At 39.8% G+C, this 24,197-nt stretch overlaps 3 protein-coding genes across 3 annotated transcripts; all 3 read left to right on the plus strand.

The window, feature by feature from the left end:
* The first annotated feature begins 181 nt into the window (after positions 1-181).
* ntan1 (N-terminal asparagine amidase) lies at positions 182-5,404 on the plus strand. Its single transcript, XM_022755478.1, has 10 exons — positions 182-413; positions 971-1,073; positions 1,477-1,542; positions 1,651-1,762; positions 1,876-1,949; positions 2,045-2,098; positions 2,199-2,252; positions 2,346-2,443; positions 3,036-3,149; positions 3,744-5,404. Exons 1-10 carry the CDS (start codon positions 333-335, stop codon positions 3,912-3,914), a joined length of 927 nt encoding a protein of 308 aa, XP_022611199.1. The 5' UTR covers positions 182-332; the 3' UTR covers positions 3,915-5,404.
* Positions 5,405-6,015: 611 nt separating this feature from the next.
* On the plus strand, positions 6,016-10,532 carry mpv17l (MPV17 mitochondrial inner membrane protein like). The gene is made up of 4 exons (XM_022755479.1): positions 6,016-6,640; positions 7,318-7,388; positions 7,844-7,873; positions 8,364-10,532. The coding sequence occupies exons 1-4, from the start codon at positions 6,337-6,339 to the stop codon at positions 8,607-8,609; spliced, it is 651 nt and encodes a 216-aa protein (XP_022611200.1). The 5' UTR covers positions 6,016-6,336; the 3' UTR covers positions 8,610-10,532.
* Positions 10,533-11,234: 702 nt separating this feature from the next.
* Positions 11,235-24,193, plus strand: cunh16orf45 (chromosome unknown C16orf45 homolog). Its single transcript, XM_022755566.1, has 6 exons — positions 11,235-11,508; positions 15,772-15,892; positions 18,583-18,656; positions 21,092-21,206; positions 22,244-22,326; positions 22,442-24,193. The coding sequence occupies exons 1-6, from the start codon at positions 11,421-11,423 to the stop codon at positions 22,558-22,560; spliced, it is 600 nt and encodes a 199-aa protein (XP_022611287.1). The 5' UTR covers positions 11,235-11,420; the 3' UTR covers positions 22,561-24,193.
* The last annotated feature ends 4 nt before the right edge of the window (positions 24,194-24,197 follow it).

Consider the following 24,197-nt stretch of genomic DNA (forward strand, 5'->3'; position numbering starts at 1 on the left):
GACGTAACTCCCACTAGTAATTATACGTAGCTTCGTTTCGATAGAACCAACACTACGTCAAATGTTCGCCTAGTGAAAATGGTGCATTCGATTGGTGTGGGTATTCGTGCCTTTTAACAGTTGGTGGCGGTGTATCAGAAACCATGAGCCTCTCTTTAGGAGGAAACCGTAGAAGAAGAAAGCTTGCCAGGAAGTTACAGCCGACGAACTGGTCCTGTGGTTGCTGCGATATGTGGATAATATGAGACATTCAGCTATTAGAATATGAAGTTACTGATCTTTATAATAGTTTGGTAACCAGCTGATTTTAAAGTGGACCTTGCTTCAGGGAAATGCCTTTGTTAATTCAAAATAGAGGACTAGAGCGCATAAGTGCGACAGCGGAACTGTTCGACAAATATCCACATTTACAGGTTTGTTCCCAGAAAGTGTGGCTAAATTTAGCTTGCTGAGAAACTGTCATCCCCTATTAACAGTATTTTTTTCTTAAAGTAGCTAATCGCTTCATAACAAACTGGCGGTTAATGCTAACGAGAACGTATTACTGGATTGGGCTGTGAGATGTGGTGGTAAACGCAAATCGGTAATGGACGATAAAGCATACTATCATATAATCATATCTTGTTACATCTAAAGTTGTGTAACTAATTGTAAATTCCGTGCATGTTCCTAAAAAAAGAAATAGAAATATCACTTAAATGAGAAATGTTTGAAACTTTTGATGACTCCTGTCTTATTATTAAATGATGAAAGATGTTGTAAAATGACATTGACAAGGATTGTCAATTAATAATAAAACGAACCAGAGCCCAAAGTTGAAGGTTTACAGTCTGTATTAATACCTATGAAGTAACACTAATGACTAAATGATTACACCTACAGTGTAGTGGTTTCACTGTAACAAATCTGCAATGGCCAGCATCAGTTTTGACATTTGTGCTAAATTATACTTTTAACTCTTATGTCACAGGAAAACGCAAGAACATTTCGCTCCAAGCCGCTTGTCGATGTCGACCCAAAGTGCCTCTTGTATGTCCAACAGAGAGAGTTTGCTGCAACAACACCAGCAGACAGTAAGTGAAGCTATACATGATGGAAACAGATCATCTAAATATCAACTCGTCTCTTTTCTCCATCAAACAAATGTTATTCTGAATTATATAGCAAATCTTGTTAAGATACAAATCAAATTGTAAAATTTAGGATAATAGGCCCCAGCAATTTGCATTGATTTTCAACAATCCATCATTGAAGAGACAGAGGTAACTTTGTCTCCATCAGCAGCAGCCTCAGTTGTCCATAATGCAGTAAGTTTAGCCACAACACATTTTTTGAATAAGGAGCACTGGTCTGGTTAGACAGTTAGGTCTGAAATGTTTCAATTACAACACCTCTAACTGACTCCCAAATACTTCTCCAGGTTAACCATTCTGGATCATGATGGTAATACATGCTTTCTTATCCCATCTTTCACAGATTGTGTTTCAGTAATTGGATCTGATGATGCCACCACCTGCCATTTGGTTGTGCTGCGACACACCGGTACTGTTCCTTTCATTAGGTTTATGCTGTGTGCTTTATTCTGCCAATGTATACAGTTTGTAACAGCATTTTTAATTACTGCCATGGTTGAATTGTATTATTTCTTAGGAAGTGGAGCTGTTTGCATCGCTCACTGTGATGGGTCCAGCACTTGGTCTGAAGTGCCGCTCCTTGTGAAGGCTGTCACATCATTGAGTAACAACGTGAGCAAGGAGGGAAGGTATGAAACACTCAGACAAACACACATGGTAACGGTGCACATCACTCAATTTGAGCTTCCTTTTCAAATATTTTAAAATCTCTTTCTTCTTTCCTTTGCTTTCTGTTATGTAGACTTGAGCTCCATCTCGTTGGGGGATTTAATGATGAGTCAAAGACATCCCATAAACTCAGCCTTAACATACTGGGTATAGTCCTCTAAACTATCTCATGTGTCATTGTAAAATTATGCCGACAGCATTTGAACTTTGTAAAACTTAAAGGACTCTTTTCCTCTTTACAGCAGCATTCCAGAAACAGAAAGAGGACATTCATCTGGAAATATGTTGCATCACAGGTGGCTTTAATACTTTCATGTTACTTTTTTCATATTGTTTAGAAATATCCTACCAATCATACGTTCATCCAGTTAACCCTTCTGTTCTCTTTTGTTGTAGAAATGAATGACGTTGTTGTTGATGGAAATCACAGACCGATAGTATATGGAATAGGTAAGTGATGAATATGCTAAAGAGCAAGAACGGTGCAATGTCTTCATGGCATATGACCTTTAATATATTGTGTCTATGTTGGTTTCTGCACAGGTGTAAATGTTAAAACAGGGGATGTGTTCCCTTCGTCATTCGCTCATAAAGGACCTGCAGAGGAGCTGCGATCAGCACGGACCTTCACTGGGGAACAGGTGATCTATAATACCAAGTTTGTTTTCTGTGAATAATATGGACATTTCTGTGTTAACAAATTCCACTTGTGTGATACAAAAACATTATTTTAAGTTGGGCTGCAGCTAATGAATATTTTCATTATTAATTAATCTGATTATTTCTTCATTTAACTGAATAATCAGTCAATCTATTACATGTCTGGAAATACTTGAACTTTCCCAGAGCCCAAGGGAAAGTTTTCATATTATTTGTTTGTCTAACTACTATTAATAAATCCAAAGATATTTAAATTACAAAGGTATAAAAGAGAGAACGCAGCAAATTGTCACATTGGAGAAACTGGAAACAGAGACCTTTTCAACTGTTTTGTTGATAAATTATTTATAAGATTGATCTGTTATACAAACTGTAGATTGTTTAATTGACTAATTGTTTCAGCAACCTGATATTTTTTTCTAAAATTAACAATGTGTTCATTGTCCAAATATTTAAATATTTTAACATACTTTTCAGATTACACTTGGGGACACAGTTTCAGTAGAAGACTCAAAAGTAAAGGATGAATGCAAAAATTATAGATCATTAATAAAATGTCTTTTTTCCTTACAGATGGTTGACATATATGACTCAAGTCGGGGACTTGTGAAAATTGGCCCCTGCAAATGGTCTCCAAATCTGGATATTGCCTTCTGGTTGTCACAAAGTGACGACACAATTTTAAAGGTAAAGGTTTTTTTTTTTTTTATCGTCCTTTTTACATAGCTAAATATTTTTTATGCCACTGTGCTGGCGACTCCTATGTCTGTCTGCGCTTTTCTCGTCAACATGATATCTCAGTAACGCCTTTCGGGAGTTTACAAACATTCACTTGGACTCAAGGATGAACTGCTTAGATTTAGGTGGTCAAAGGTCAAAGGTCAAAATCACTGATGTCCCAAAGCATGTTTTTGACCATGATTCAATTTGTATACTAATTATGTCCCAAATTAACACAGATATCTAATAGGATCAAATGATGAAGTGATGATGTAATATATCCGCCAGGTCAAAAGTCAAATTCACTGTGACATTGTAATAATGTTCTGTAAAAACACTTCTGGCCATTATTCAGTGCAGTAACTCAGGAACACAAGGAGAGATTGTGACCATATTTCCTGCACCTGGTTGGTGGTGGCATACAACTGCAAAGCAGTAATTTTAGTTTTTCATGCAGGGGTTCTCTTCTGACACAAACACTTCCCAAAATGGGTGAAACAAAGCGCTCTAATAAGTGGCATAAAACTGTTTTTAACCCTGGTCTTTCTCGCTCTTGCTCAGTACCTGTCCACCTCTCCGATGGCTGAGCCGCCACACTTCGTCCAGCACATGAAGTCCACCATCCGGTTCCTTTTAGAGCACCCCAACCCTGATAGCCTGTTTCCTGGGGGTCAACCGCAGCTCTACCGCAGGACTGAGAGGGGGGACTGGGAGAGGGCTGTCCAGTCATAGAGGCCTACTCCCATTTTTCACTAAACCTTAACATGGAACCAGACTATTTTTGCCTCTCAGTTAATTGGATACACTGTGACCCTGCCACTCGCTGTCTGTTTTTTATTCATTGTGTCTTAACAAGAAGGTGACCCCAGACTGGATCATGTGTCTGCTGAGTGGTTCTCCTGACTCATCTGGCTGGTCCAGTAGAGAGGACAGAGGAAGAATAAGGGATTCTTTTGATGCCTGCCATAGTTAATATTCACTCTTATGAGGTGGCATTAAAGTCTGCACCTTACACCTCCTGCTGTGTTGCAGTAAGTCAAGGTCAATATCCTATGCTTTAGTATTTTGATCTATTGATTTTTATTTTATTGTTTGTTTTTTTTTAGCCTAATAACTACACCTGCTGAACTTTTTCCAAAGTATAAGTTCAGTTTATACATGTACAGAATTACATGGATGTTGTGAATAGGAGCAAATGATTATATGATTTGAAGAATGAAGTAATTGGTTGCTTTTCAGTGGTTGACATTTCCCACATGTACCTGAATGAACCAACAAGTAGTGTATTATGATAACATAACTACCAAAAAAAATTAGACAAAGCCAATGATTGCCTAGACTACCGCAAGTGTCAAGCTCTGATTGATCTTTACCTAATCAAAAGTCCGAAACCAATACATTTCGATCAGAAATCAACCTAAAGATTTATACTTTTGAAATATATGCATGATTTGTAGTTAACAGGCTAAAACATATACGTAAAAATATCTATATGGCTCTTAAATATAGACTTTGACCTACTGGTGAGGAGTAATTAAAGATGGGTATTTGATGCAGCAACAATGAAGAAATTAATTTCTTTTGGCACTTTGTTTAAAACAGTGAAGAGAGTGCTAATTGCTAAGCTCTGCATTGTTGAAGAGTTGAACAAAGTTTATTTTTCTCTACAAGTGCACCTTCCTGATGAGAGTGAAATATGATATTTCATTACATACTCTAGATGATGCTGTATACTTGGCTATGAATGTGTATGTTTTAGAAAATTGCATGTGTAAAGTGTATGGTAATCTGCAAGGGATGATACAGATTCTATTCAAAAGCAAAAAAAAAACAAAGCAATTTAATTAGTTTTGTCTTTTTTGAAATGGTTAAAAATGAAAATCATATACTGTATAAGGCCTTTTCATCAGTTGTGTTATTCAGAAGGTTGCAGGGTGCTTAAAGCATTTAGTGCAACTTGTTGCAACTTGTGGACATGCTGTACCTGTTGCTAAATAAATGTAAATGGCCAAATCTAGTTTGAAATGCTGAGTAAATGGAGCTGGTGGAAAGGGTGGGAAATGAATTTTTCATGAGTTCAGCACTTAGAAGAATAGACGTTCTCCCACCCACTTGGTCCAATGCCATTTAAGAACAGTGTAATTAGTGGGTATTACTGTATATCACATTACAGGTTAGAGCCTGACAGATAGACTGGCTTATGGTTTTGCCATAGATGTTGGCATGGTGCATGTCAAGAAACAGCAGCACAGGAATGATAAAGACATTTTTGAAGTAATTTAGAGACAGCGTGTCCATTCTTAGTTTGTCCTTTAGTACAAACTAAATTGTTTCAAACATTCATCCATGTGTAAAATCTGCATTATGTCTGTATTTATGGTAGCATATAGATAGTACCCTTTACAGTTAATATAGAGATTACTCTCAGCAAACATATCTTAGATTTTTTTTTTTAAATTTAATGTCAGTATCGGTGTTGGTCTCATAAATCCGGTACTGGCCGGACTTCCTTGTAAATTCACTATTTGTACAAGCCTTCTGTCTGTATCACAGTGGATTTCAGCAGAGCTTCATGTCACTCGGGTCTCTGTAAAAGCCCCCGCAGTGGTCCTAAGAGGTCTCCCGATTGATTCTTCAAATAACCATCTCTTGTACTAGTATTTTTCTCACAGCAAAACCAAATCCTGACACGTTGTCCTGACATGTCCAGGTACTCTAGATGAACCACCATGGTCGCTGAGGGTTTTCTGTGTTGCTCCTCCCTTCGACTCTACTCTGATTTTTCTACGTCAAAAGGGGCGTAGTAATTTTACGCAGAATGAGGCGACCCGGCTGGTGACAGGCTCGCAGTCCCGTGCCGGGTGTCTGATGGTGGTCGACAAGCAAGTATCCTATTTGAGATTAGAATACTTTTTGACCTTCATCATATCAGAAACGTATATACTTTGTCGCTGATCCATCGAAAACTGGACAGAGCTGTACAGTATTTGTGATGCAGCGGAGATCATCACAGAGATGACGCTTGTATAACCGTCAGTACAGTAACGTTTGGCTAGCTAACTCACACCTTTAGTTAACGTCAGCCCACTGGTTTAAATAACACATTTTGATAACATCATATTTGATTCCACGGTGTGACAGTAACCTTAAAATAATGCGAAAGGCGTTTCTGAGACATGTCCGTCGGTTTCCGTGGGTCACCAACGTTACACTGTACGGCTGTCTGTTCGCCGGGGGGGACTTTGTCCACCAGTGGTTCTCGCGGAGGGAGAAAATGGACTGGTCCCACACAAGGAACGTCGCCGTGGTCGCGTTCAGTTTCCATGGCAACTTCAATTTCTTTTGGATGCGGTTCTTAGAGCGGAGGTTTCCGGGCAATTCTGCCAGGATGGTGATGAGGAAACTGTTTCTGGATCAGACCACAGCGGCGCCCCTGGCTACCAGTGTCTTCTACACAGGTCGGTGGGTAGGAGGACACACAGCTCCCCGGGGTCACACCGAGAGCCTCACGGGCAGTTAATAGTTAACTTCAAAGCAGATCACATGTCTGTCAATTTGTAACTTGACCCACGTGCTCTCTGTGCTCTTCTCTGGTGGTGCAAAGATCAGCAGTTGTTCATTGTCCCGTCAAACTAACCTTGACTGGCAGAGGTCACATGAAAGACATAGCTCTCACTGAGGAGATGCGATGCTCCCAGCAGATAACGTTAGATGTGACATCATCAATATAATCACAAGCTTAAATCTGACGGATGTGTATTATAGCTATATGGTAATTTACACCAGCGAACAATCACAACACTGTTAAATGCTCCTTTTAACGTTTTGATTACATTAGAAAATCCTTATTCTAATGCTTAATAAAAACAATGAATGTGCTATCATTGTACGGATAATGTTTTCAAGAGAATGTGTTGCAATGTTTCTGCCAGTATATCAATAACACAGTTTGAAAAAAAATTGATTAATGACATATTGATTGCCATATTGATTATCTTCCCATCTCCTATGAGACATACAGCACATGCTGTGTACATGATTATACGTCCATTGTCTGTAAACCTTCCAGTCAGTCGAATCATTTTCCAGCTGGCAGTCAGAGAATGGACTTTCATTTGTCGTGTGTGTCATCCAGGTGTCAGCTTCTTGGAGGGCAAAGAGGACATCCTGGAAGACTGGAGAGAAAAATTCTTGAATACATATAAGGTGAGAAGGAGCAGAGACGGGCTGTCACATCATGTTTTTCCTGCCGGTATCATCTTGAAGTGCTTGTCGCTAAACTGTACTGTAGATTGAGCTGTGATATGTTGTGATAGTGAACTTGTGCCATTTCAACTCCAAATAGAGGAGAAGCTTTAGTGTGCACTCATCCAAAACAGATGCTCAGTGTATTTTTGAGACAGTGTACGTACAATATATCCGCAGTTACGTGTACTGCTAAATTTATCATATATTTATTTCATTTTGGAAGAGCTCTACTGATGAAGATATCATGTCTGTATTTTACCCAAAACACAGCTCAGCCACTCGGTCACTAAAGTTGAAAGATAAAGTTTATTTTTTGTCATCAAAGGTTTCAGCTGTGTCAGTAGAGGTTCTCTGCTTATCATTTTGTAAGTCTACAAATGACTGGTGTCCTTTCTGTTTGTCTCTCTTCTCAGACAGGGCTAATGTTCTGGCCGTTCATGCAGGTAAATATCAACATCTCCTGTGCATAGATGTTCACTCTTGACTTTTGGGAACTATATATGGTAAAGAAAATCTAAGTTCAACAATCAATTCACTAATGATTTATAACCACATCTCACTATCAGATTAAACCCGATGTGTGTGTTAGTAAGTGGATCTTTGAGCATAGATTCTCTTCTCTTTTAAAATCTTTCATTTCCTCACATTTCTGTTCATTTCAGTGGCTGTTAAATTAAGAACAAAGTGACCCAGATTCAGTTTTCCTCACAATATTTTGAAAGAGAAATCTGTAGAGCAACCCTCAAATAATATCCAAATCATAACACCAACCCATTTTTTCTAGACTTAAAGAGTCTGTTTATAACAACACACTCAGTAATACTAGGTATGTTGAATTTTTAGGGACTGATATCCAATATTAAATAATGAATGATCTGTAACATATATGCCAGTAAATAGGAATTAAAATACTGTAATCCCTGTTTCCCTCAGTTTCTGAACTTTGCCTTGGTGCCTCTATACGTGCGGACCACTTTCACCGGGTGCTGTGCCTTCGTCTGGGCCACCTTCCTGTGCTTCTCACGTCAAAGTGGCGACGGCACAGCTGCTGCTGCTCTGGCATGGTTGTTCCCTCCCAAAGAGGATGAAGCAGAATCCACAAAGGGCAAAGTAGACACTGAAGACAAGATAGTGGCTCCCAAAGATGGAACGGTAGCATCTAAAACTACTCAGAACTGAAAGATGCAGTCAAAGACAAAACATTAACAGGGAAACACTGGTCCGAACAGGATACAACTGCTGTCCTGTCTTTGGTTAATGTTGCACTGGCATTGGCAGGGATTGAGATTAAAGTCTCACTGGGATCGAACTAAAAACGTAACATGACGCTGCAAGGTGGTTTGGGAACCAGCGTCAGGCAAATGGAATGTATGTATTTACAGTTTATTTTTCAATAATCACACATCAGCTCTATGGGAAAATACTGCTCAATACCCTTCCATCGTCATGCTATATTTCTCATCAGGTTTTAATTGTTGTTTTTATAAATGCAAACAATAGAGTATCAACTGGAAAATACTAAATAATACTGAAAAGATTTATGAGGATGTGTATGTTTGGGAAAGAAGCTGTAACGATGGATAAATGTGAGGTTGATGTTCCAGATTCCTCTGCTTTTTACGTAAATGAAAAAATGCATCGAGTGTGGGAAAGAATTTTTTCCACTATGTGGAGTGGCAGCTAACATATTAGCTTAGACCTTTAGCTTCATAAAATTTGGCTAAAGTTATAAAAACTAAAATATCACTCTCTCTTTATCAGCACAAGTGCTTAGACTGTTATCTGCAACTGTAACAGAGTGCCTCATCGACAAATCTGCTTTAGCTCCATTTTCCACTCTGGTACAAGATGTGCCAAATACAGATGCACACTGCACAGGTACCAATAAGCAGTTGTATTCTAACGTGCATCTGTTTATTTTTTATGTATAGGTATTTTATACATAATGACCATAATGCACTAAGCAAACAGAAGGGACATAATGGAAAAAAAATCATTAAAAACACTTAGACATATCTTAAAATAAATGTTAGATTTCCATATTTTGAACCATTCTCCTTTTACATCTAGTTATTGTTGTAATGAGATACTACTGACAATTACTTTGACGTTGTCTAATACAGACTGATGAAATTTATCTCAGACATCCATTTACTTGTGGAAATGCTGCCTGCCTGATGTCGTACTTTATGTTAATGTGATAATGTGGAGTGCTCTCTATGGTCTCTCTTTGCAACATTGCCAAATTGTCCGATGCAGTTTGTTATCCTAACATTTTAATTTTCAATTTTACCTCCTTGTGAAAATGTCACTTTATAGGTTTGACTTGCCAGCAGCGACTCTTGAAATGTAACATCAGATGCCTCCAGTTTTCTATAGAGGTCGTTTTTCTAAATAGAGTGCAGCTCAGTATCCGTATACATAGAGTTTAAAAGGTTTGGGGCAGACTTTTCTCGTCTGTCTCAGCCAGATAATTAACAAGAACATTCAAATGGATGTATCTATTTTTGTTTTTCTGATGTGGTCTGAAACGTAGTTGTAGTTTTGCATTTTGAAGTAGCATAAGCTTGAGACACTGTGTGATTATATTATTTGATGTGTCTCACAGAGCTGAATTAATACCGTATTAATAATACTACAGTGTCTGCATTGGGGTAGAGAAAAAACAATGATGTCACTGCTGCTGTTTGATCCCTTTTACCAGATGTTTAAATTGCATTCTTAAGTATAGTAACTTAATATTAGTATAGTATTAGAGTGTTTGTTTCTTATTAATTAATTCTTGATTGTTTATGTGCTACACTGGAACTGAAAGGTCAAATCAATGAATATTCCCTCTGTTCATATCAACAGCTGAAGACTGGGTGATACAACTACATGTAACTCAGCAGAGGATTAGTACCCTTCTGTTGTACAATTTTAAATTTCTGTCTTAATTATTTTGTAACAGATTTTGATATCACAAAGAACAACTACTGGATTAGCATTGTCGGCTATAATGTATTGAACAAATGATTTGGTCACATTTTGCACTATACTTACACTGTGTAAATGCTAAAATGAGATAGATACTATTTATTGTTGAATAAATTGAAAACACCACTTTGATTGCAGTGTCTTTATGTGTACATAACAGACCTGCACTTTTCTTATGTTAAATATCACGTGTGATGTTTTGCTGTCAGAGGTGCATCTTGGGAGTGTTTTGGCTTGTGTTCCGACAGAAATATTAATCAGGCGTATGTGTTACTCATTGTTTAGATGCAACTGCGCCTCTGGCTCATCTCTAGTGGGAATATATTGAGAACAATATGTACTTTGTAAGGTCTGCCTGTCACATATTTTATTCTGCAGTCTGTGTTTTCACTCTCTTTGGCATCTGTTTTACTCACTCAGGCTAGCTAAAAAAAACTCTAGGCACTTATTAATAACGTCTCTAAATGTATAACAATCTTCTCCAACAGATTTCATTGTCTAATTTTAGCTTATGCAACTACATGTAGAAACACCTGCCACTTAACCTTTGGCAGTTGTTGTATAAGCACGCTAAATAACAACCAGAGGTACACTTCAGAAAGTCTCTCATATGTCTTTATTAATAATAATAAATACATGATATATATCCAGGCAGAGCTTAGGGGTCTTTAGACATACAAAGAACTAGTTCTTGGACAGGCTGACAATCAAAACTTCGATGCAACTGTGTGTCTGTTGTTTTATTTTTAACGGTATCTCGGTGCCAGTGGGTGTCTCCCAGGTCCCCCACATCCCTGCCCGCACTGCGCATGCTCCCTACATCCTCTCCTCTTCATCCACACGTCGAGGGACTTGAAAGCTTGAATAAAGATGCTCAACGTCTCGGGTCGCCGGAACCTTGTCACCGGGTAAAGCTGAGTTATCTGGGAGGACGCACACAGAGGAGCCGTGTAGGTTTAGCAGAGGGACATCATCGTTTCTTCTTGGGTTTCGGCGCGCGGGCACTCCAGCGACATGGAACTGAAGAAATCTATTTCGGACACCGAGCGCGCGCTCAGGAGCTACGGCGCCGTGTCGGAAACGGCGTGGACAACGGACAAAGGTACTGTGTGGATTCTGAAATAGCCAGTGAACGTGTCAGTTTTTGCCAGCATATGTTTCACTCAGTGAAAATCCAGCGAGCAGGCGGCTCTGAAAGGGTTAACGCGTGACTCACAAAGGTTTGGGATGTATCAGTGGCGGTGCCTTGGTGCTCAAAGGCCTATTAATTTCCCTGCATGCACACTATGGGCAGTGCGCGGTTTGTGAATGAGTCTGAGCCAAGGTGTAGCCTCTAAACCACAAACACAGCAAGACCAGCGCATTTAGAAACTTGTGTGTTTGATTCAGCCTGAGCTGGTGCGGAAGCATGAAGCAAGAGCATGGACAGCTTTGAGTTAATACCCTGGTCCAATGATCAATATGTGGTCTATAGCTTTCACATTTAGAGGGACAATTGAGTGTTTCTGTCAAAATTAGAGACAGCTGGCAGTTCGAGGGCATACTTTGTATGTGGTAGGCTATATTCCATACTTTAGTTTATTTTAAGAATAACTTAAATTGGGCTGATTTGAAGTACAGAAGCCTGCACTATATTAACAGCTCACAACAATAAAAGCTTTAATTCACTCAATACAACAGCCTCAAGCATGATGGTGAGCAGCGCTCTTACAGATTCAGGTAAAACATGAAAATTATAGGCTGCAAAGCCAGTAAATGAAATGTTTCTATTATTTTGTTCTGCATCTATTAATGTGTCTTGTTATTACTGATACAGATTGTTTTCTTGGTCAATTAATTGATTATTTGTTCTGTAAATATCAGAAAACAGAAAAAAAAGAAGAAAAAAAAAGAGACCACAATATCCCAATGTGAAGTGCTTGAATTGGTTGTTTTTTAGATTTATTTATTTATTTTCTCTGACCAATACTTAAAAACACAAAGATATTCAAATCACAGTGATGTAAAAGCAAATTCTCACTCTGGAGAATTTTGTATTTGTGTTTCATAAATGACTCTAATTGGCAATTAATTTTCTGTCAATTGACTAATCAATTAATCATCTGATGTTTTTATCTCTAAACAATACCACAAATTACAGCTTCAAAAATAACAGACGCAGAGTTGAACAAACACAGTTTCAACAAACATAAAGATTGTTAGCTGCAGCAGCCATTGTTTTAGACGTTTCTATTATTTTGTCCAATAAACAATTCAGATACTGAAGGGTGATGAATGACGCATGTGTTGACAGAAGCAACACAGTAATGTGATTTCAAATGGGTCCTGGTTGGTTCTGCTGTGGAGAACTCGTCACAGCGGAGCAGGGTGTGAAGAAACTTCCAGATTAAGTCAGAGAAGAAGGGGGAAAAAAAATCTGTGGATATTTTTAGACACAGATCCAGTCATCGCTCTCCCTCTCTGTCTCCCACAAACACAAACACACACATACAGCCAAACAAGACAGAGGTAAAGCAGAGCAAACCTCCCTCCTCCAGGTTGATTTCTTCTTATTTCTAAAACAAATACTGCCTGTGTTTACCTTGCACTTTCCATTTTTTGCTCACCATCTGTTTCTTTTCTTTTGGAGGGGGCGGGGTGTGGAGGGAGGTGAGGAGGGTTAAGAGGCAGTAGCATCAGCAGCACTATGTGTACAGTGTGACTGCAGGATGTGTCAGGGGCGTCTGCATTGGATGTCATACAGATGCTGACATTTCCCTGGTGCGGAGCCTCCTGTGGCCACGCCACGATCCAGGTTCTCCAGGCTATTTATTCCTCATTAAATCATAATCCTGAAGTACACTGATGAGCCAGTTTGTTTTTAATGAAACGGGGTATAATTCAAGCTGATTAATTAGGTGTGTGGTTTACATCTGCCGGTGTTGCTTGCTGAAACTTTGGAGTCAACCTCGCCTGGCCCTGGTGAACAAGCTGCTTTTAATTAGGAAGTATCAAAGCTGTTCTTTCCTCGCAATGTTTTTAAGGCAGAGCATGTGTGAGTGGCTTGCTCAGATGAGGGGGAGCTGTTAACACATTATTGAGCTGGCACGTCACCACCTTTAATAGTCCATTCAGGACTTATTGATGGTGAACACGTGGCCGAGTTTGAGGTGCGTTGTGTGCGAAGAAAAACGACAAAGACAAGACAAAGAAAGATGCAGTTCATATCGTGCGGTTTCTGTCATCAGCAGACACCATTGGGTGATGATTCAACATCAGCGAGGCACAAACAAACCGGGCCCTCCTGTGCAGACTTCTGTCTGCTGTGGTGAGTCAGCTCCGTCCTCAGCAAGCATCCACGAAAAGTACCACAAAGACAGACTGCAGTTTGTGCTGCTGCAGGAGGCCGAAGAGCTGAGCCAGTCCTCTAATGTTACGAGAGATACTGGGGAGAAACGTCGTGCATCACGTTTGACAGCTCAGGATTAAAGATGCAATTGTTTGTTTACTCAGGTGTATTAAGACCTATCAGGGTGTGGACTGTGGATTTTGTCCTCTTACTGCGTAGTCGTGTAAAGAAGGGATCACTTTACAGCCAGTATGGAGAGGAACATAATGATTACACTACACAACTCTTTTAATGAGCATATGGAAAACTGAGTGTCCATATGGCCTCTCAAATGTGAACATGTGCAAGTTTCTGTGATTATAAACAGAATATCTTTTAGTTTTGGACTGTTGGTCGCATGAAACAAGACATGTAAAGACATCACCTTGGAAAATTGCAATGGACATTTTTCTAACATTTTATAGACCAAAGAATTGATGAATTAAAGAAGAAAACAATCAGCATATCACTCAATAATGAAAGTCAGTGTTACTTGCAGCCCTAATATGTTTACAGGAAAATGACAACAGGTGCATTTGTTGGTTCTGGGAAATATTTATGTTGTGCACTTAAGTGGAAGATTACTGCTGTTAATGATTCAGGTCTTTAGAGAAACAAAGTGAAGATTGACATATGATTGATGGTATTTCATTGTATTGTAGCATTGCAAGATGTTTTTGAGACTCTTTACTTTAAGTTTTACCTTTGTTTAAAGCGTTACTCTAGTGATTAAGTGTTACTTCTCTATAATCAGGGAACCTGTGAGAGACTGATTTAAAAAATGACTAAATAGGAACAGTAGAGCCCAAAATATACTGACTTTTAGCCCCTTGTATAAATCATGTCCCAAAAACCCTGGATCCTTAACTTCCCATGATGCAACTTGTCTTTCAGTAGGCCCTCCCTGCCTGGTAAAAAACCCTCGTCTTTTAAAATCCACAAACTTCCATCCTCAAATTGTGTAAAGCTCTGTCCAGAGCCACAGAAGTATCACTCATCATGACAAGCTGAGCTACATGTGTAAAATTGTTGTAGTGTTCCTTTAAAGATCTGCGATGGAGATAGATGGGAATATTGGGAGAAAGAAGCTGGATGACAATGCAGCAAAGGTCCTAAAGAGGAGTGACCAGGGCACCTCTGTACTCCACATTTAACTTCAGCTCCACTCTTGATATGAATGCCGCACTGTTTATCTGTTGTTTGTATGATGTAAGATGCTGGTGAGGTCAGTCTGTTGCAGGTGCGGCAGCATTAGCAGTGGTCAGAACAATAAGTGTTTGGTCAGTGTCGTAAGAGTTTGGTGGTCGCAGTGTGAGTCCGTGGTCCGGCTCAGGAAGGAAAAACCCGATCAGCAACAATCCACAGCTGATCATTGATCCATGTTAGGATTTTTTGTCAGCAGACACTTATCACAGTGCCTGTAATATATTCTTAAATCCTGGTACATTTTCATGTGATTTAAGGCAAACAGTCTTTGTGCCTGAGGCGCTGCTGTGACTCTAAATTTCCAATCACCATTACATATGCTGCTTTCTTTCCAAATACCATGTTCTTGGCTGCTGTGAAACCACATATCGAGGAGGGATGAGGTGAGAACTGTGTTTGCCAAGAAGCTGACGCTTTGAGAAAGTTTGCAAGGATAAAAAGACAGGATTTAAGAACTCTTGGCTGCAACTGCCATATGAAATCATAGGAGAATGAACCTACCATTAAAACTTCAAATGAGATAAGGGCATTGTGCCACTGGAATCTGTAATTTGGCCACATGTAGTGTATTCTCTGTAATTTAAACCAGTAAATAAACTTCGAACCCTTAAACACTGTCCAAGGTGAAGAGAATTGCATAACAGACAAGACTAAAGCAGAGCTGTCCTTGTGGAGGAAAAACAGTCTCTCTACTAGGGTGCCAGATGTTTGTTTCTCCTGCTCGCCCCTGGCTCTCTCTTTTTTATTCCTCCTTTTTCATTTTACTGTGTGTTTTATCCCCCTGCCTCTCAGGTCATTCAGACGTGTCCATGGCAGAGAGCACCATGTCTCCAGAGGAGATCGAGGTGGAGATGACTCGTATCCAGCGCCTGCGAGAGGTCCTGGTGCGCCGGGAGTCAGAGCTGCGTTTCATGTGAGTTGCGGAAGTGTTGGTTTCTGTGTTTTTGTAGCACCACATGTACCAGAATGTGACAAAGATTTAATCATTACAGTGTCACAACGATCGCTGTTGCTGTCCTTGAGTGGATAATGAGACTGGCCTCGTTGCCATGACACAGCTGACACTCTCATGACGCACTGCAAAGACATTCAAGTGTTGTGTTGTCTTTGTGATATAAGTCGGCTGTTTTAAGGCTGTTCGATACTGAAGGCAGCAGTCCATTTGTCCATTGATTACCCAGAGGCCAGTAGCAGTCGAATGAGTCACAATGATGAACTTGTTGGCTCCTCATCAACAATAGCTTCAAGGATGATGGATCAGTGTTCGGGGCGACATTCTGTGTTATTTCCTCCGTCTAAACTCTCGCTGCCTTCTTCACAGGAACGCTGTGTCTGCACTTTTTCTACAGCGTGACGACATGGATGTGGATAAACTGATCAAACAAAATGAGTTTAATACTGTAAAGTACCGATTTGGTGTCTCATTGTATTGTTCAGTACAGACTAGGCTTTGCAACTAATAATTACTTTCATTCTGAATTAATCTGCGGATAATTATCTCAATTAATCTTTGAGAAAACTGAATAACGCTCATCACAGCTTCCTAAAGATCATGGTGATGTCATCGGATGTCTAATATACACTTTTATTATAATGTTAGACAAGGAAAAGCAATAAGTTTTGACATTTGAGCAGCTGAAACCATTAAATTTTTCATGATAAATGACATAAATGATTGATTGAGCTGTTGATAGACTAATTGATTAGCAGACCAATCAGTGCAGCTCTAATACAAACTCATGGTACATGTAGGGTTGGACAAAATGACAATATATACTGTGAGATGGTGGGAGATATATTTATCATCCGTCAGAAATTTTGCTGTAACATTTATATTTAATATCCCTGAAATATCTTTAGTTGCATTAATCCATTAGAGGCGATGTTACATATCAGTGAGCAAGAAGATTTTTGCATCAATAAAATTAAATACCTTTTTTTTTATAATTGAATTTGTAGGACTAGTTGTCAATATTAAGAATAGCAGTTCTGTAATTTCTCAGTTTGATTTCACAATATTTTGATTGCTTAATGTAAAACTACTTGTACCGTGATACTGTGAGGATTTTATATTTTATTCATACATGTACTGTATATTGGACACTCCTAGCATATCAATGTGTTTCAGTGTCGGATTGTTGAGTTCAAATGATGTTTTGTTGCCATATCTGTTTATGTTATGTAAAACAGAGATTTTTTCTTTTTGTTACAAACACCGTGCTGTTGAAAACCCACTCTTGGTGAGCCAGGAAAAATGCATAGTACTATTACACATTACTGCAAATTTATAAAACCAAATTGACTGTGGAAGTAGAAGCCAGTGTCTCAGGCAGTTTATTTTTCTCTGTCAAAACTATATCAGATTGTATCACCACTCTAACATATCCAACTAAACAGTGTACTTTGTGGGTCATTACACCCCTAACATCTGAAGTGTGGCAGTTGTTGTGTCGGATGAAGCTGATACACGTCTTAGAGTCCTCACTCAGTTAATAATGTTTGTTCACACGCCCACTTGAAAGGCTTCATTAGGCCGCCACGCTGCTTATTGCTTACGTCTCTGTTGTCAGGCTCTGTGTGACTCGAAATGGCACATAAACACACATACACACACACACACACACACACACACACACACACACACACACACAAACTAGCAGATGGTGTGTCAGAGTGCAGAAGCTGCAGGAATCCACAGATAGCATTGAAAGAGTGAAGGGAGAAAAAGAAGCGACATGGGGGAGAAAGAAGGAGGAGGGCGGTGTAAAACGGAGCAACCGGGATAAATGCAGAGAGAGAGGAGGAGGAGGAAGGAGGAAGGAGGCTGTGGATGAGTCATCGGCCTGATCTATCACAGGGAGAATTAAATCTGTGGAAGCTGTCACTGCTCCGCAGAGAGAGGGAGGGAGGCGGGGATTTAGGAGGAAGAAGAGGGGAAAACGTCGAGGCCCTGAGGGTGAGACGTCAGGGCTGCAGGAGGCTCAGAGAGCAGCGTGGACTGATTGATGGTGCATGTTTTCCATTTGCACACATTCTCCTGATGTGTGACACATGGGGGGATGAGGCTGTGAAGTCTCAATGACAAGTAGTACAGTGATTAGTGCTGAAGTGATTTGTCGATTAATCAATTATTCAGTTGACGGAAAATAAATTCAAAATAATTTTAATAGCTGATTCATTATTTTAGTGAATTATTCATCAAAAAATGCCAAACATTCACTGAAATGTTAGCATTTGAATTTATATTATTATATATTGAATATCTTTGGTTGAAAATAATCTGTTTTTGGGATGTTGCATTTTACATTTTATTTGTATTATTATATGGGCTACATTTAATGAGGGTATTGCAATAAATAAATAAAAAAATCTCGCAATATAATACTCACAATATTTAACATCACCAAGATTAGATATTAAAAAGTAAGGTTTTTTATAGCATTTTTTGATAGACATCCTTCCAACTGTTTTTTCAGCTACATCTGCTTTTCTTACAGGCTTTGTTATAAGATATAAGAGTCTAACATCATTTCAGTCCGATAAAGATAAACAAAGTGGAAGCGGAAGCCAGTGATTTAATGTTTTCTTTTTCATTTTTTTCAGGATGGATGACATCCAGCTCTGCAAAGACATCATGAGTTTAAAGCAGGAGCTGAGACAGATTGTCGCAGTACCAGGTACAGTTCTAACACACGCACGCACGCACGCACGCACGCACACACACACGCACGCACACGCACACACATACATACATACACATACATATATTCTGCCACACAAACAACCAACATCAGGAAAACCAGCTGTAAGCCTTTCAGGAAATAAACCTCTCAGAATTGATCCTCTGTGTGTGAAACTGTCCATCCACGCTCTCTGTCTGAGCTCCACCAAAAATAGAGTTTTTGGCACAAAGTGTTTGTGTTTGTAGCTCGCCGGAGTCCCATAACCTCAGCAGGCGTCATGGTGATTTATAGGAAGTGTCGCTTCACTAAACTACGCGGGACTGATCGTAAGTCTCAGGGATGTGTGTGAGTTATGAGGGAGAGATCATCATACACACACAGACACACATGCATCATTACTGTGAAGGCAATATGAGCTGGGGGAAGCTTTACAGACAAGGTGTCTCAATACTGAAATAAATGAATCCTTTTGACTCCCCAGATTGTTTTTGAGGTGCAGAGCACAGTATCAAATATTTGTTCAACTCCTCAGTCCATTCTGCTATTGTCTGTGTATCTGTGCTGCTGCTGCTGCTGCATCACCCATAGTAACAGATCCATAAAGCTCTGCACACAGAGAACCTAGCAACAGAATGAAAACACACCTCTTCTGTGAGTATTCACATCATGTGTCAGGGTGTGTGAACAGGACGGGCAGGTGTCTGTTCAAGGACACACATGCAGTAGCAACAGGACACATGGGTGCTCATCAGCTGTTTTTGGGAGACAAACTGTGGGACCTGTCAAACACAGGGAGGGGTTTTTAACCACATGGCAGAGAGTGGACAAAATAACAGAAACACCACACAATTTAATGTAATCCAATACAACAGAGCTGTTTTTGTGCTGTTGTTTTGTTGTGTTGATTTGATTCAGGGCTGTAGCCACGACTCAAAATATTGAGGTCATGAATCCACCCAGTGCGAACTCCCCAGATACCAACAAGGAAAGCTGACAAGACAAATCCAATTTAAAGCGATCGTGGACAGCAGTAACCGTGGCAAAAAGGCAATCACAGGATCATGTTAAATGCTGAAACGTGGTTTAATAGAAGCATAAATAGAAAAGATGTATAAACAGAACTCACTCTATCAGGTAAACAACAATATATGTCTAAAGTTAGCTGACATTAGCTAACATTAGCCACCACAAGCTACCAAGAACAAGTGAGGCTTTAGAATCGAAACCTTTGAGCTGAGCAAAGCATTTTCTGTGAATTCAACTTTTAATTTGTAAGAGGAAGAAAATGTTTTAGCTTTAAGGTCCACTTACACGCTTGCTTTCGACCATATCACATGGTCCTCATCAGCAGTAATTCGATTTTTCCTGTTTTATTTATTCATTTTACTTGGATTACATTTAAATACAACTCTGTCATTTGTTTGGTTTTGTAGGATGAACACTTACATTCAACAAAAAATGAGGGTGTGACCTCACTCCTCAACGGAGGCATCAAGCTTTGATTGGGTTGCATTGTACTGTTAGGTGTCCCTGTTATATTGTCTGCCCCCCTGTCCATTTAGGATTACTGGTCACACAAACTGCACTCTGTCAGGCAAAAACTGCCCCTCGTTGCCATTCCCATGAGCCACTGGGGCCTCATGTATGCAGTCGTTGGGGGGCTCTGGCATCCCATTTACTCCACACTCGCACAATGAGAGTCACATGACAAACAGACCCTGCATGCTGCCGCTCCTGCTCCTCTGACATTGGGGTTTGTGCGTCGCAGCCACGCGCCCCTCAGATTGTCCTGCACCCCCTGGGGGATACACACTGGAGCTGCACTGCTCCGCTCTATTTCCAGATGGGAGAAAGAGCTGATGCTTGCAGTCATTTTTCAAACCCTTTTTTCAAAGTAGCCTAGATACCGGCAGAGCCAAACAACCTGCCTCTGCAGCTGTCGGCGCATGTGTCTGTGTGTCTGTGTGTCTGTGTGTCTGTGTGTGTGTGTGCGTGCTCTTTGTTTGGTGTGTTCATGTGTGTCTTTTCCTGTGCTGCGGAGCGTGAAGGTTAGGCAAGTGAGACAAAGCACAGTGGATGTTGCGTTTGTGGATCTCTGAATGCAAATTTCTTCTCCAAATGAAACTAAAAACAGAGCTCTCTAGCATTTGCATAATTAAGATAGTGCCTTATTTGTTATAAATTATACATGAGTGCAGAATTAAGGGTCTGTTTGTGATGTGACTCAGTGTTTAAGAGCCAGCTGACTTTGCTGTAAAGTCAGTTTTTTAACATGAGTTGCAAGTAACTCCATGTACAGAACCTGCATTTATATTTTACACCAGGAAATAAAATAATTTCAGTTTCACTTCTGCCTACTCGTCCTTCCCTTCAGGCATCTATTTATTGGTTTATGACTTTCAATCATTTTCTTCCTTCCTTTCCTCCAGAGAAAGACAAAAACAAGAAGCACAGGCAGCGGGAGGAGGAGCTGATCCTGAAGATCCATAAACTGGTACAGAAGAGGGATTTCCTGGTGGATGATGCTGAGGTGGAGAGATTAAGGTAGAGCGCTCCGACGTGTTGGCTCACTCAATATCCGGGATGTCGTCCCCGGGAGCGGACTGTCTGTTTGTTTGCTAGTACTGTAAACAAACAGACAGTGTCAGAATGAAGTGCATCCACTGTTTCTTCATTTGATGCACAGGCTGGTTGAGAAACAGCAGGAGGAGACTCATTAGAGTAAACGTGTGGAGCAAATGTGAGCATGACTGAAGGCAGGGGACAGGGTCACTTCATCATCACAACACTGCCTGCTGTGTGTGTGTGTGTGGGAGGGAGGCTGACTGATGACGGTGGCTGTGCATTGTCATTTTCTTCTTCCTCCTCTGCTGCCACAGATAACCCCACAGAGTGCGACACAAAGATAACATTCATATAGACATGATAGAAAATGATGTAAGATCACTGGCTGGTTTTAAATCACTGGATGAGCAAAAAATGTCTTTGTAAGTGTAATATCAGATTGTTATTTGTCATTTTAAACAGCTTAATCAGAATTAGTCTTTACGATGCACTGAGTCACAATAGAAACGTGAGTTAATGTTCTGATATATCAGGGCCACATTCAGCCCCAGTTTGTGCTTCTTGTGTATCATTACACTCAAGTCACAGAGCTCTGCTTCAGTCTTTCCCTAACCATCGTTGAAAAACACAAAATGCTACAAAGGCGAGGCTCTGTTTTTCACCAGCTCTGTTAACACATGATTGTTTATAAAATATAAAATAATGTAGAGAAGCATTAATATAGATACAAATACTTGATAATAAAACTTTACAAAACTTAAGCGTGGATCACATTTTACAAACTTCCATGAATGGGAAAGTGTGTCCAAACCTTTGACTGATACTGTATATATTTATATATTTCAGTGGCATATCCTTTTGTTTCATTGTTGTACATAGTCTACGGACGCTAAATGATCAGAGATTTATGTTTAAGAAAAACAGGTGTTTAGCTCGAGGCCATACTGTCCAATCACCGCCAACTGTATTGTTATAAGTCAGGCAAACCCAACTAAGATGTGACTGTCGTACCTCAGAGAGCAAGAGGAGGACAAGGAGATGGCTGAGTTTCTCAGACTGAAGCTGATGCCTCTGGAGAAGAAGCTCAAAGTCGCACAAAGTGAGTGAGAGATTTAAAAATAACCTGCATGCACTATCTGAAAGAGACAGAGGGTATTGTGCACTTCCACTTGTGATGGTGTGAACATTTGTCTTTCCTTTATCTTTGTGACAAGATCCTCCAAAGCCCAAGAGACAAATCCTGGAGCCGCCCCCCAACAAACCATCCATCACCAAGTCAGGAGTGGCCATCATTAAGGACTGCTGTGGAGCCACCCAGTGTGTCGTCATGTAACTGACAGAGACCTCTTTATGATCCCGTCCACGTGTCAGACACAACACACTCACATCACATGACATGCCATTTATAACTTCCTGTGACTCAGAGAAACCCGGTCAGCCAGGTCTCCCCTGGACTCTGTGAAGGAGTCAGGTTTGTTTAAACAGTTTCAGCCACAAAGGGTCAGCCAGAGGTTTGGACACTGATACCTAATCAGTACCCGAGGAGCTTTTGTAACTAAAGACAACAGAAATGAAAAATGATGAGGGAGAAACATGGGTATTGTAGATAAAAATAAATCTAATATATAAGTGTGTTAATCGAGAAACAGATTTCATTATGCAACATTCCTTTTCAAGATGGCGATGTGGTTTATGACGATGTGTCTGATACACAGTACATGTCGGCAGAGAACTACAAGCACAAGGTCCACATAGTGAACTGTGAATACTGGGTTTCTCTGTGTGACAGGAAACAAAAAAAAAAACATCTGCTTTCACCTCATCACGTTTGGTAATGGATATTTCCAGACCTGCAACTCTACATATTTATCATTGTTACTAAGTGGGAGGAACACATGGTTCAGACAAACAACAGGGCTGCACATTGAGTGAACAATGTAAACTGGGTTGGAAATGGTAGAGGACAGTGACAACCAGTGGATGCTTTTGCAGTGGAGCTGAGGAATATTTTTGAGCAGCAGAATAATTCTCTGAGCGGCTTCTTGGCGGATTAAAAATGTCTAGTCACTAAAATCTTAACCATTATCAGACACACTTCAAGAAGAGACTCGATGCTGACGAAACTGACGTACCGCTGCAAACACTGCTGCAACCTCAGGTCATGAGACAATGACTTGAACTTCACAGAGGCTGAAGCATCTGCAATTAATAAATGTATATTACTTAAAAATGCACAAACTGCAAAGACAAAGATAAACAGGGGCCACAAAACCAAACTGTAGGATTATGATAGTGTTAAGAAAATGTATAGGGAAATAGGTTTGGACAAAATTATAACTTAAGATCATTTTGTAGCACTACACTGAAATGTTTGTCCAGACTTTTACTTTACACTCTATAAAGGCTAAAACCAACAGCCATACAACCCCATATGTCCCACTTTTTAAACTAACATCATTATTTTTGGTAAACCCCTGTATATGCCAACACTTACACCATTTTATAATAACATGGATTTTTTTCTTTTTAACAAATGATCCACTTGCTCATTCCCCAAATGCAACACCTCCCCGGCCATAGTGACATCATCTCAGCCATCAGCTACCGGGAAATACTGACTGTGGTAGTATGACATCATTCATGGTTATTATGGATATTGCAAATATTGCTGACAAACAAACAACTTGCATCCTCTGAATTTAGTCTTGCGTTTTTATGATAAACACCAGGAAATGAATGCAACTTTCTTGCAAATGCCTACAATAGATGGTGTATGTTTGAGTGTATTTAGGACTTTAGTGACTCATGTCAAGCAAAGTGTTGCTCTGTCACTTTACCTTCCTTCTGATAACTTTAGCGTTCTGTAGTAGTAGTAAATTTACGAAGGTCCTAATGTTGAATATTGAACAAATATGCAGAAAATAAGCTGAAACTACCTGTACATATATGTTTAAATAAAGAGCATCTTTC

The sequence above is a fragment of the Seriola dumerili genome, unplaced genomic scaffold (assembly GCF_002260705.1).
Source record: "Seriola dumerili isolate Sdu_G_001 unplaced genomic scaffold, Sdu_1.0 BDQW01000230.1, whole genome shotgun sequence".
Lineage (NCBI taxonomy): Eukaryota > Metazoa > Chordata > Actinopteri > Carangiformes > Carangidae > Seriola > Seriola dumerili.